This window comes from Homarus americanus, unplaced genomic scaffold, assembly GCF_018991925.1.
Source record: "Homarus americanus isolate GMGI-L3 unplaced genomic scaffold, GMGI_Hamer_2.0 scaffold39398, whole genome shotgun sequence".
In the NCBI taxonomy this organism is placed as follows: domain Eukaryota; kingdom Metazoa; phylum Arthropoda; class Malacostraca; order Decapoda; family Nephropidae; genus Homarus; species Homarus americanus.
Genome location: NW_024719476.1, coordinates 2,581 through 15,410, shown reverse-complemented (window position 1 = coordinate 15,410; position 12,830 = coordinate 2,581). Strand labels below are relative to the sequence as shown.

The window sequence follows — 12,830 nt, the reverse complement described above, 5'->3', positions numbered from 1 at the left end:
TGGCGACGCGGCCGGCCAGGGTTGTCGTCTCTGCTGGGCTACACCGTCCAAATGTGGAGCCCTGACCAGCGGGGCGCCTGGACCACTGCCTCCACCCAGCAGACGGCCACCTCCAGCCACACCCCCACGCCCGTCTCCCTCACCGTTACCGACCTTCGCCCGGAGACACGCTACATGTTTGTGGTCCGTGCCCGTAACTCCCACGGTGTGTCGCGCCCGTCCCCCGTCACCCACACCGTGAAGACGCTGGCCCAGGGGGCTGGGGGCGCGCCGCCTCTTCATGAAATTAGGGCGCGTCTTTCCCAGCCCGCCGTCCGCCTCGTCAGTGTAGAACCAGCCTCTGCAGCGTCACTTCAGTTGTCGTGGCAACTGTTAGTAGACTCGGCATTGCTAGAGGGTGTCTATGTGCGCTACCGGCCGCTGGAGACTGAACATGGCAGCCCTGCTGGTGGTCTCAGCGTCGAAACTGTCCCCTTCCACGGCAACGGTCCCCCGCCGACCTCCCACGTGGTGAGCAATCTGCGGCCCGCTACCTGGTACGAGCTGTTCGTGGTGCCCTTCTACCGCTCAGTGGAGGGTCAGGCCACCGCTGCCGTTCGGGCCACCACTCTGGAGTCGGCCCCGGCTGTGCCCCCGCTGGGCCTTCATTACTCCTACATCAACGCTACCGCCGTCCGCATCACCTGGGACCCCATCCCTGCCCACTCTTCCAACGGCCGCATCACCGGCTACAACCTACAGGTATGTAACATAAGACCCACTGCTGGACTCTGATGTAAGGTAGAAGACCCGAACAATTGGATCATTCATTTTATCAGTACTAGTGTGTTGTTATGAAGATTAGTATCATTATATTTGGTAATTATTAAGACGAACATCAAGTTCTAATTCTATTATGGCGGCCAAGGTATCATGAAGTTCATTTAAAACAGGTAAGTCGAACACTGGAAACTCATCTTAACCCAACCCAACTTACCCACCCTAACCTAATCCAACCCTATCCTAACCCAGTCTACCAAACCCACTTAACTAAGATCATAAGGTTTGGATGGTTCATGTTCCCTGTTCTATAAGATGGTTTATGTGAGTTTCACCAAACTTTAACATTTGAAAACTTGAGTGTCAGATCGTTACATGATAGATATCAAGAAGAACGACATTTGGTCACGAAGGTAGAAGATGAAGTGTTGCGTAAAGGATCGACCATGATGTTGCTTTTCATTATTCCATTAATATTCCCTCTCCCATGTTCGTGGATCCTGCAGTAACATCATTTTTTCTCTCACTCGTGTAGGTATCGGATGCTGTGAACCAGAGCCACGTGGTGCTGAACACCACGGTGAACAGCACATGGACGCTGGTGCCAGGGCTGGTGTTGGGCGCCACGTACCGCGTCACACTGCGGGGCGTCACGGCCAGGGGTCCCGGGCCCATCTCCACCCCCTTGAACCTTACCATTCCCCCGGGTGCCACCTCCTACCCACCAGACATTAAGGAGTCCTCGCCTTTCGACAACAATACCTACCTCATCGTGGGCATCTCTGTGGCCGCCGCCGTGCTCTTCGCTGCTCTGGCCGCCACCGTCTATTGTATCTACAGGCGCCGCCAGAACAACAAGTGTCCACAGTACTACAGTAAAGGTGAGACGCTTGTGCCATCCTATGTCTACTAGGTGTTACTTTCAGTGATATTATTTTCAGCATTCAACTGACCGTTTTAAGTTACATACTATCAGCCGAGTCAAGTAGTTATGGAACCCTTCTGTGACGTAACGTTTAGCCTTTGTGCCTCCATCAGGTGAAGGCAGCGGGCCCTGGTCGGAGTACCCTGGGTGCTGGGGTGAGACAGGTGTTGGTGTTGGCGTGACTGGCACGATGTACACAGATGTAGGGAGTCATGGTGTGCCCATCACACAGCTATACCACAGACCAACGGCTCCAGCCTCCAGCAAAAGTGGTTACGAGGGGCGCCAACCAGAGGATGTGTACGAGGACCCGGACGGCCTCAGGCTCGTGTCCTTCGGTGGTCACGTCGACCCAAGGTAATTAAAGTTACTTACTGTGTGTCTGGGAATTCTGGATAGATGCAACATTCTGTCCTGACATTCAGAATATGTGTAAAAGTTCAGTCATAATACTTATAGTAAGCACAATTCAACACTACTTTTGATCTATACTTGACTTAATCAGATGCCGGTATTCTTGTAATCAGAAAGCCTTTTTCTCTCCTGGCCCAGATGTATGTCGCCGGAGCCTTACGCCACCACGCCACTTATCAGGGACATTTTTCGCGGGCCCGGAGGTAATCGCCTGCCTCCTAACATCCCAGTCAGCCCCGGCCAGTCCCCTCTGCCCAACAAGCCTTCCTCTGACGACTCGTGCACTAAGACAGCCTCCAGCGACCACAGCGGCAGCCACGCCAGTCACCGCTCTCACAACTTCAACACCCAACCAGAGAAAGGTAATTAGTACATGCTGATTAAGGATCTGGGTACACAATTAAAATATTCGAGTAATTCATGTTAATTAATGACCTTTGAAATAGTTAAAGATATTTAAGGAGGTTACAGTAGATGAGGTAAAGTTATGGGAGGTGAGGTTAGGGAGGTTAAGTTAGGTAAGGTTCAAAAAGTTTAGCTGAGTTTGGCTGTTGATATGGCCCAAGTGCATAATACCGTTTAGCCATGATAGACAAGGCCTGAGATATTGATGTTAAGTATGATGATTACAACTATCATTCTCATCATGCTAGCAATAATAATATACAATGCAGAAAGGTATCTTTATGTTTATTCTCATTATTATTACTTGATAATATTGATACTTATCATAGTGAATGTCTTATTAATAAAATAATTATGAATACTAATGGTGGTGTATCCTGGTTGTGGCAGGTTCTCTGACGGGTCCTGTGTTGCAGTTCCCTCCTCCTCCTCCGCCGCCCATCATGGGTGGTGATCAGTCCAGCGATAATACTCTCGCTTCCACCGGCAGCCGTGGTCAGTCTCCCTCCACCAGGCTACTGCTTCAGCAGCTTCCTTATGGTGGTTCTTCTTCTGGGGGCTCACATAGGTCGCACGGCAGCCCCTTGTTGGGCCCACGCCCCCCACGATCCAATCTGCGTGCCCCACCCTCCCCCTTGGCCGGCCACGGAATGACAGGCACTGGGGACTACGAGGTGCGGCTGATGAATATGCGTGGGCCCCACCCAAGGTTGGAGGGTGACGAACAGCGCTACCGGACCGAACTGGGTACTGAAGACGGTCCCATGGGACTCAACATCCCCGAGGAGGCGAGCGACGTTGAGTGGTACTCTCAGCCTCTACTCAACGGCCGCACCTCGCCCGAATCCTCGACGCTAGGTGACGCTGAATCTGAGGACGAGTCCCGCTGCTCCTCGGGCGGATCCTGCTGTTCGGCCGACCACCCTCTCTCTCACGCTCAGGATCTTAATTGGGCAGAGGCACTGAGGGCAGCTGGAGAAGCCAGGTGGGGGCGCGGAGGTTCTTTCTGCAGCACTGATGACAGCACCTACGCGCCCACGCAGTCCCTGCATGCACGCCCTCCCAGGCCTCCTTGCCCTAAGAAGCACAAGCCACGCCTACAGTACAATCACCACGCCAACCTTGACCCCCAAACCTCTGTGACCTCACCCCTCGTGTAGGCAGATGGGGTCATAGATGTCAGGCGTTTCGAGTTGTGAATAATTGTTGTTGACGCAAGATAAAGACACATGACCTGTACATAAGATGTATTTTATTACAGTGAACGCTAGTCCAAAATACATCGCTGTGCTTTGTGCTTGAAATACGATATTTTGTTGTCGCTGTGGCAACACTCACATATAACTTAGTGGCCTTCTGTTCTGTGCTCGTCCTCTCACCAATGGACATTTCTTTGTGAAGACTCTCAAGAGGGAAAGACTATTGCGGCAGCCCCAGTGAGGTCTTTAATTCAGAGCTTTATCTCCCAGAAAAACAAACAAACTTTTTGTGTGTAAAATTATAAAGCAATGTTATACGTGTAAACACTATGGATAAATACGTGTATAAACAGTGTAGTTGGCGGAGACTGAAGTGGTAGACCACAGTACAGCAGCCTGGCCACCACTGTCTCCATGTTTGAAAACATAATTTCCTTACTGAAAAACAAAAAATATGCCCCTCGCCTTTCATCCTGATTTCTGAGCGTTTTGGAAATTTTTTATATTGAAGTGGAAGCAGTTACAGTGTGTAGTCAGTGGCTGTAAAGTTAGTACACTTCCACTTCGGTTTTCAGGTGCTTCATGTCGCTTGTCTTTGGTGAAGCCGTCGATGTTCATTTGTCCGTGACGGAGTGTGTATGGGTAGGGGGGGGGGGAGTTTGATATCTCTTAGGCGAGACAAAACAATGGCTGTCGTTCCCCTGTGCTTACTCCCTCCCGTTTTTTGTACATCACCAAGATAATAACCATGTGCTCTCGATGTTTTGTATCCTAGTGTGTTCGAGTTGATGGGTCGTGGCGGGGAAATGTTCCAACCATCTCTGAAAAGAACCATCCAGCGGTCGGTTGTTGAGGCTGAACTGGAGAGGTTGTGGGAGTTGCAGTCTGCTGTGTGACAAGGAAATATTCCTCTCTAATGCAGAGAATTTGGGAGCCTACCTCTCAGTTACTAGTCGAGTAGGTTAATTAGAGTTCATTCGTGACTGTCGTAGCTTCATTTTAGTATATAAACAGGGCATCATAGGAAGAACCATAACTTATAAAGTCATATTAAGTAATCTCCCAGATATTCTTGTACCGTATCCGGCATGGTGAGAGTCAGCTGGATAGAAAAAGGTTACATTGATGTTCGTACAATATTTTACGAGCATCTGTTGCCGGAGGAATAACAATCTAGTGTTGCTGATGGGAATATAAGGAACTGTCTCACACAGATCTGCCTCTTCAACACCTCCAGCCGTCAACAGACTCGGGTGTTATTCTTACAGTTGGAACTATATCCCCTCTGCGTCTCCTACTGAGCCACCCACAGCAGAGTAGTGTTGAGCTACACCTGCCAGGGTTCATCATCAACATGTTTGGGTTCGTGACCAGAGGGACGTGGGCGTCAGTGTGCCTCCCCTCCCATGGTCTCCTCCGTGACCTCAACACAAGCTGTTGGTACATACTTGTGGGTGCTATATCACGGCTCACGCATGCGTCTTACGCTCATGGAACAAGTGTGACGCCCACTTCTCTTAGCAGGTCCAGCAGGGACATGGTCACTGTCGCTGAAATACCAGCAGTCATATTTAGGCAATCTCGACCAGTCATTAAAGTTAAAATTTCTTGGTAATAACTTTCAGGACTTGGCATGTATAGTGTACCAGGATACATGAGTGGTATTTTGGTGGCTCCTTACTGCAGTAGACAAGAGAGCCTGGCATGTCCCTGCCTCCATGTAGGTCGTCACAATATGTACATTTATCATCTGATATTCAGACCCTTCAGCTGTGATACAGGATTAGTCAGTCTGTTGTCTTAACGTAGGCGTGAGTCTACCCCCAGCAGGAGCGGCCGACACATCTGGACTGACTAGTTACAGTCAGTGGTACTCGTTTTGGCGAAACTGTGGCTGAACTTGCGGCCATACCTGGCGGGTGACGGTACTCGAGGACCTTTGGTGTTACGTACATATCTATGGTTCATCCGCACACTAACTTGAGAATACTCGCTTGTGTAATAGTTTGTTCAATCGCACAGTTACCATAATTACCGCCCCTGTGAGTATTAGCACACAGGAGGTGAGTAAGCGTCCACTGGTCCAAAGCTACTTTATGACCGCACATACCTACTCCGCCAGAGGCCGCAGGTTGCCGCTGTTCCCGGCTGCCTTGTCTAGCAGGAGGCTGGACGTGGTCACCAAGTTCTACCTGCTCGGTGCTGCTTATACCCGCCCTTACTGCCGCTGTTGCCTCAAAATTGTGTCGGCTTTCTTCATGTATTAAATGTCAATTGCTGTTTTCAATCGTTTATGTATATTTATTATTGTATGACTTTTTTGGATTAATGTATAAATTTGTTTGCACTGTGGATGGTACGGAGAGCATAATAATGCATATAATGCCATGTCATACCCCATCTATTTTTGCAGGTCCAGTGATCCTCCAACACTAGAGAATTGTATAGAGCAAATTTATTGTCATACAGTGTAGGAGTCAGCGAGAGGCGCCTTGGTGCGCAGGTCAGCTGGGCAGGACGAGTCGTGTGTACAAAGGTATTTTTAGTCAGTTTGTATAGGAATATTCGAGAGTTTTATAAATAAAACAAGTTAAATGGCACAAATATGTCTTTTAATTTTAGCCTTCTATTGAAATGTCCCCCTAACCTAGCAGCTTAGACATAGTCATACACCCGTTTATTGCCAAACCTAAGATACAAATCTAAGGTTTCTTTTCAATGGGTTACTAATTAAATTGAATAAATATCATACCACTTATTATTTATATGACGCTTCTGGGGAGATTGTCATATGTAGCTCTGCTTATCATAAGAGTAAGGAAAGAAATAATGTCAAGAAAAACAAGGCATTCTATGTTCATCTGACAGAGTCTTACTATCTATATTTCAACAAAATATTTGTATATTTAAATTATCTTTTCCGTGTTACAGGTAAAACCCGGAAGATTTGAACTCTGGAACGTTACGATGGTGCCATCACTGATTTATATTGTACAACTCTATATTAAATACACGTCTGCTGTTGATTGTCAGGGAGCACTCGGGAGGGAACTTCAACACCATTCTCTCCTGTCTTAAAATATTTTATGAAGGAGGCAACGTGTCTATCTTAGCACAAGACAAACGCTGCCACAACTGAAGTTCCAAAGTTCAAATCTTTAGCGCTTCATCTGTAACACTGAAAAATAAATATTAAAGTAAACAGATTATTTTTTAGAAACTTATACAATAAAAATGTGGATAATATTAATGGAACAACCACGATCAAAATAGGTTTAAAAGAGAAAATTATATAACCAATAATATAAATGGTAAGAACAATAACTATAGTATGTAACCACCAAATAGAATTACCATAATTATGAATTGTGTAAAAAATGATTACTGATGAAATACAAAAAAAATGAAATGCGATAAAGCCTTGAAACAGCAACAGTGATATAATCAACAGTGTACAGACAAACACAAACAGGAAGTTGCCACCAATAAAATACTCAAGTCACTGTTATACAAAAAAACTTATGCAATATTTAAAATAAAAACTTATGAAATGCACAACCCCTCAAAACATAATTTCCCGGAAAATGCGCCCAAAACGCAGTCTTTTGAAGGACACGAATTGTTGACAGAAAAATCACATCTCTGAAAAATCGTTTTGAGGAAATGAAGTCGAAAAACAACCATTTCAGGAATTTGAACTTCAAGAAAACAATGATTAAAAAAAAATAACCTTGGTTTCATTTTCCCGTAAAAATATTTTGATAATTGTCTTCACATCAATTACCATAATTAATAATCAAAACTTCATAATATATGGTACTATTTTGAGCAAAATTCCAGTATAGGTCGTCCTCAACACGTTGATTAAGGATCTGTGGTCGAAATGTTGAAATTTTAATAATTAGTTCTGATTATTAAGTATCCTCACATCAAATAGCCCTGGTGTTATTTTCCCGACAAGTGTGGGTGTTTTCTATAGTCAAAATTTTCCACTTTCTATGGTAAAAATTTTCCATTTTATATGATCAAAACTTCGCGGACCACGTGAAGTTTAGACAACCCCGGACCAAATGAAGTTTACACACACCCGGACAAGATGTCGTTTTACACACCCCCAAACCACAAGAACTTGGAGGGGCGGCGGCGACACCAGGGACCCTCCCAGTGTCGGCGGCCCTCCCAAAGGACAGCGGCACCCCAGGGTCCCATCCAGGAGCAACGGCACCCCCAGGGGCCTTCCCAGGAGCGCTCCCTCCCAGAAGCCCTATACCTTGTTTGGTCGAGGTGTCGTACATATTACATACGTCCAGCAATCCCCTACTTAACTGTGATTGGTGGACTAATATATAAGTCCACCAAATAACAGCCAATAGGAGAACAGAACAGTCAGTCAGCACAACACCCCAACTTATGTTTTCCTGTTGGATATTTGTTCTCCTTTACATTGTTCATGAGGCGATGATAACTGGAAATGTGATGGGTGGCGTATTTATTTAACGTCATATCTCCCGTTGTTCTAAATAGTGCACAAAAATAACAGCCCCCAATAGTCCTACAGGGACAGTGCCTACTGGGGCCCTCCCATTTGCCCTATCAGGTGCAGTGTCCGCATGGGCCCTCCTAGCCGTGTCGGTGCCCCCTGGAGCCCTCCCAGGAGCGGGAAACATCCCAGGTGCCTTCCAAAGATGGCGGCGCCCCCAGTGGCGCACCTCGGACGAGTGGCCCCTAGGGTCGCCAGCGCCCCTAGCAGGGCTATTGGTGGCGCCGCCGTCCCTGTGAGGGTCCCTAGGAGCGTTGCCGTCTCTGCAAGGGTCCCTTGAATCGTTGCCGTCCCTGAGAAGCCCACGGAAGCTCGGCTGTTCCTAGAGGATCCGCTGTGTACATCGCCTTCCCTGAGAAGGCCCCTAGAATTGCAGTTGTCCCTAAGAGCGCCCCTGGTGGATCCAGCGCCCCTGACAGGTCCCATGGCCGCACCGCCGACCCTGAGAGGACCCTGAGGACGCCTCCGTGCATGGCATGGAAATGTGACCCTCACAGGGATAACGGCGATCCCAGGGTCCCTTACAGGGACAATGGCGCCTTCTGGGGTGTTCCCAGGGACGGCGACGCCCCCAGGGGCCTTACCACAGCGGTGGCGCCTTCAGGGGTCCTTCCATAGGTGGTGTCTCCCCCAAGGACCCTCTCTGGGGCTCCAATGCCCACAAGGACCCTGCCAGGGGCTGCGGCGCCCCTATGTGTCCTCCTAGGGACGGTAGCGCTGCTGTGGGCCCTCCTAGTGGCAGTGGGTGTCTTTCCAGGGGCGGCAGCGTCTCTGCCAGGGGCCACGGCGCTCCCAGGGGCCCTTCCACAAGCAGCATCGCCCCAAGAACTTCATAGTTTTGTCGTACATTTTGCTTTCGTCCAGTAATCCCTTACTTAACTGTGATTGGTGGAGCAAGATGTAACGTCATCAAATTACAGCCAATAGGAGAACAGAGCACTCAGTCAGCACAACACCCTTACTTATGCTTTGCTGTTGGATATCTATTCTCGTTTCACTATTTTTAAAATTCTGGGAGATATGAGGTTAAATAAATACACCGCCCATCGCATTTTCAATATTATAGCAACCTTAACAATGAAACGGAGAATAAATATCCAACAGCAAAACATAAGTTGGGGTGTTGTATTGACTGATTGTTTTGTTTTCCTATTGGCTGTAATTTGATGACGTTACCTCTTAATCTACCAATCAAAGTTAAGTAAGAGATTACTGGAAGAATGCAATATGTACGACACCACTATCCATTGTTTTCGGGCACCGTCTCCCCTAGGAGAACATATTGTGAGCCACAGGCCTTGGCAGGGTCCCTGGGAGCAGTGGCGCCCCCATAAAGAGGCCTGGAGGGAACCACCGCCTTTGGAAGGGCCCCTGAAGGCGCCACCGCCGCTGGCAGGGCCTCTGGGAGCACCACGGTCCCTATGGTCATACTTGGAGGCGCCCCCGTCCATTGAAAAACCCCGGGGATCATGGCTGTCCCTGTGAGGGCCCCTAGGGTCACCAGCGTCCCTAGCAGGGCCATTGGTGGCGCCGCCGTCCCTGTGAGGGTCCCTAGGAGCGTTGCCGTCTCTGCAAGGGTCCCTTGAATCGTTGCCGTCCCTGAGAAGCCCACGGAAGCTCGGCTGTTCCTAGAGGATCCGCTGTGTACATCGCCTTCCCTGAGAAGGCCCCTAGAATTGCAGTTGTCCCTAAGAGTGCCCCTGGTGGATCCAGCGCCCCTGACAGGTCCCATGGCCGCACCGAAGACCCTGAGAGGGCCCTGAGGACGCCTCTGTGCATGGCATGGAAATGTGACCCTCACAGGGATAACGGCGATCCCAGGGTCCCTTACAGGGACAATGGCGCCTTCTGGTGTGTTCCCAGGGACGGCGACGCCCCCAGGGGCCGTACCACAGCGGTGGCGCCTTCAGGGGTCCTTCCATAGGTGGTGTCTCCCCCAAGGACCCTCTTTGGGGCTCCACTGCCCACAGGACCTGCCAGGGGCTCTTGGCCCTATGTGTCCTCCTCACGGGGCCAGTGGCTGTGGGCCCTCCTAGTGGCAGTGGGTGTCATGTCTTTCCAGGCGGCAAGCGTCTCTGCCAGGGGCCACAGCGCTCCCAGGGGGCCCTTCCATACCCTTTATCAACCCCAAAAACTTCGTAGTTTTGCAGTACATTTTGCATTCGTCCAGTAATCCCTTACTTAACTGTGATTGGTGGAGCAAGATATAACGTCATCAAATTACAGCCAATAGGAGAACAGAGCAATCAGTCAGCACAACATCCCAACTTATGCGTTGCTGTTGGATATTTAATTTTTCGCTTCACTATTTTAAATTCTGGGAGATATGACGTTAAATAAATACACCGCCCATCGCATTTTCAGTATTATCGCAACCTGAACAATGAAAAGGAGAACAAATATCCAACAGCAAACCATAAGTTGGGGTGTTGTGCTAATTGACTGCTCTGTTTTCCTATTGGCTGTAATTTGATGATGTTACCTCTTAGTCCACCAATCACAGTTAAGTGAGAGATTACTGGAAGAATGCAATATGTATGACACCACTATCCATTGTTTTGGGGCGCCGCCTCCCCTAGGAGGACCTATTGTGAGCCACAGGCCTTGGCAGGGTCCCTGGGAACATTGGCGCCCCATAAAGAGGACTGGGGGGAGCCACCGCCTCTGGAAGGGCCCCTGAAGGCGCCACGCCGCTGACAGGGCCTCTGGGAGGACCTTTGGGAGCACCACGGTCCTTGGGAACGTACCTGGAGGTGCCCCCGTCCCTGGAAAAACTCCTGGGGTCACCGCTGTCCCTGTGAGGGCCTAAATTCATGGCGCCCCTAACAGGGCCATTAATTGCCTTTCCTGCGTCCTGTGAGGGTCCCTAGGGCGGTGCCGTCTCTGCAAAGGGGTCCATTGAATCGTTGCCGTCCTGAAAGCCCACGAGCTCGGCTGTTCCTAGAGGATCCGCTGTGTACATCGCCTTCCATGAGAAGGCCCTAAGTGCAGTTGTCCCTAGAGAGTGCCCTGGTGGATCAAGCGCCCTGACGGGGTCCCATGGCCGCACGCCGACCCTGAAAGGCCCTGAGGACGCCCCTCCGTTATGGCATGGAAATGTGGCCCTCTCACAGGGATAAGCGATCCCAGGGTCCCTTACGGGGACAATAGCGCCTTCTGGGGGTGGTGTTCCCAGGGACGGCGACATGAGCCTTACCATTGAGGTGGCGCCTTCAGGGGTCCTTCCATAGGTAGTGTCTTCCCCAAGGACCCTCTTTGGGGCTCCACTGCCCACAAGGACCCTGCCAGGGGCTGCGGCGCCCCTATGTGTCCTCCTAGGGACGGTAGCGCTGCTGTGGGCCCTCCTAGAGGCAGTGGGTGTCTTTCCAGGGGCGGCAGCGTCTCTGCCAGGGGCCACGGCGCTCCCAGGGGCCCTTCCACATGCAGTATTGCCCCAAGAACTTCATAGTTTTGTCGTACATTTTGCTTTCGTCCAGTAATCCCTTACTTAACTGTGATTGGTGGAGCAAGATGTAACGTCATCAAATTACAGCCAATAGGAGAACAGAGCACTCAGTCAGCACAACACCCTTACTTATGCTTTGCTGTTGGATATTTATTCTCGTTTCACTATTTTTTAAATTCTGGGAGATATGAGGGTAAATAAATACACCGCCCATCGCATTTTCAATATTATAGCAACCTTAACAATGAAACGGAGAATAAATATCCAACAGCAAAACATAAGTTGGGGTGTTGTATTGACTGATTGTTCTGTTTTCCTATTGGCTGTAATATGATGACGTTACCTCTTATTCTACCAATCAAAGTTAAGTAAGAGATTACTGGAAGAATGCAATATGTACGACACCACTATCCATTGTTTTCGGGCACCGTCTCCCCTAGGAGGACCTATTGTGAGCCACAGGCCTTGGCAGGGTCCCTGGGAGCAGTGGCGCCCCCATAAAGAGGCCTGGAGGGAGCCACCGCCTCTGGAAGGGCCCCTGAAGGCGCCACCGCCGCTGGCAGGGCCTCTGGGAGCACCACGGTCCCTATGGTCATACTTGGAGGCGCCCCCGTCCCTGGAAAAACCCCGGGGATCATGGCTGTCCCTGCGAGGGCCCCTAGGGTCGCCAGCGTCCCTAGAAGGGCCATTGGTGGCGCCGCCGTCCCTGTGAGGGTCCCTAGGAGCGTTGCTGTCTCTGCAAGGGTCCCTTGAATCGTTGCCGTCCCTGAGAAGCCCACGGAAGCTCGGCTGTTCCTAGAGGATCCGCTGTGTACATCGCCTTCCCTGAGAAGGCCCCTAGAATTGCAGTTGTCCCTAAGAGCGCCCCTGGTGGATCCAGCGCCCCTGACAGGTCCCATGGCCGCACCGCCGACCCTGAGAGGACCCTGAGGACGCCTCCGTGCATGGCATGGAAATGTGACCCTCACAGGGATAACGGCGATCCCAGGGTCCCTTACAGGGACAATGGCGCCTTCTGGGATGTTCCCAGGGACGGCGACGCCCCCAGGGGCCTTACCACAGCAGTGGCGCCTTCAGGGGTCCTTCCATAGGTAGTGTCTTCCCCAAGGACCCTCTTTGGGGCTCCACTGCCCACAGGGACCC

The 12,830-nt window shown here is 50.2% G+C and overlaps 1 protein-coding gene across 3 annotated transcripts; it reads left to right on the top strand.

Moving 5' to 3' along the window:
• Positions 1-6,302, top strand: LOC121860076 (protein sax-3-like; the record flags this gene model as incomplete). Of its 3 annotated transcripts, none has more annotated exon segments than XM_042357090.1 (5): positions 1-741; positions 1,295-1,640; positions 1,798-2,041; positions 2,231-2,460; positions 2,894-6,302. In XM_042357090.1, coding segments are annotated over 5 exon segments (2,331 nt in total), but the record flags the coding sequence as incomplete, so codon positions are not given.
• Between the last annotated feature and the right edge of the window lie 6,528 nt (positions 6,303-12,830).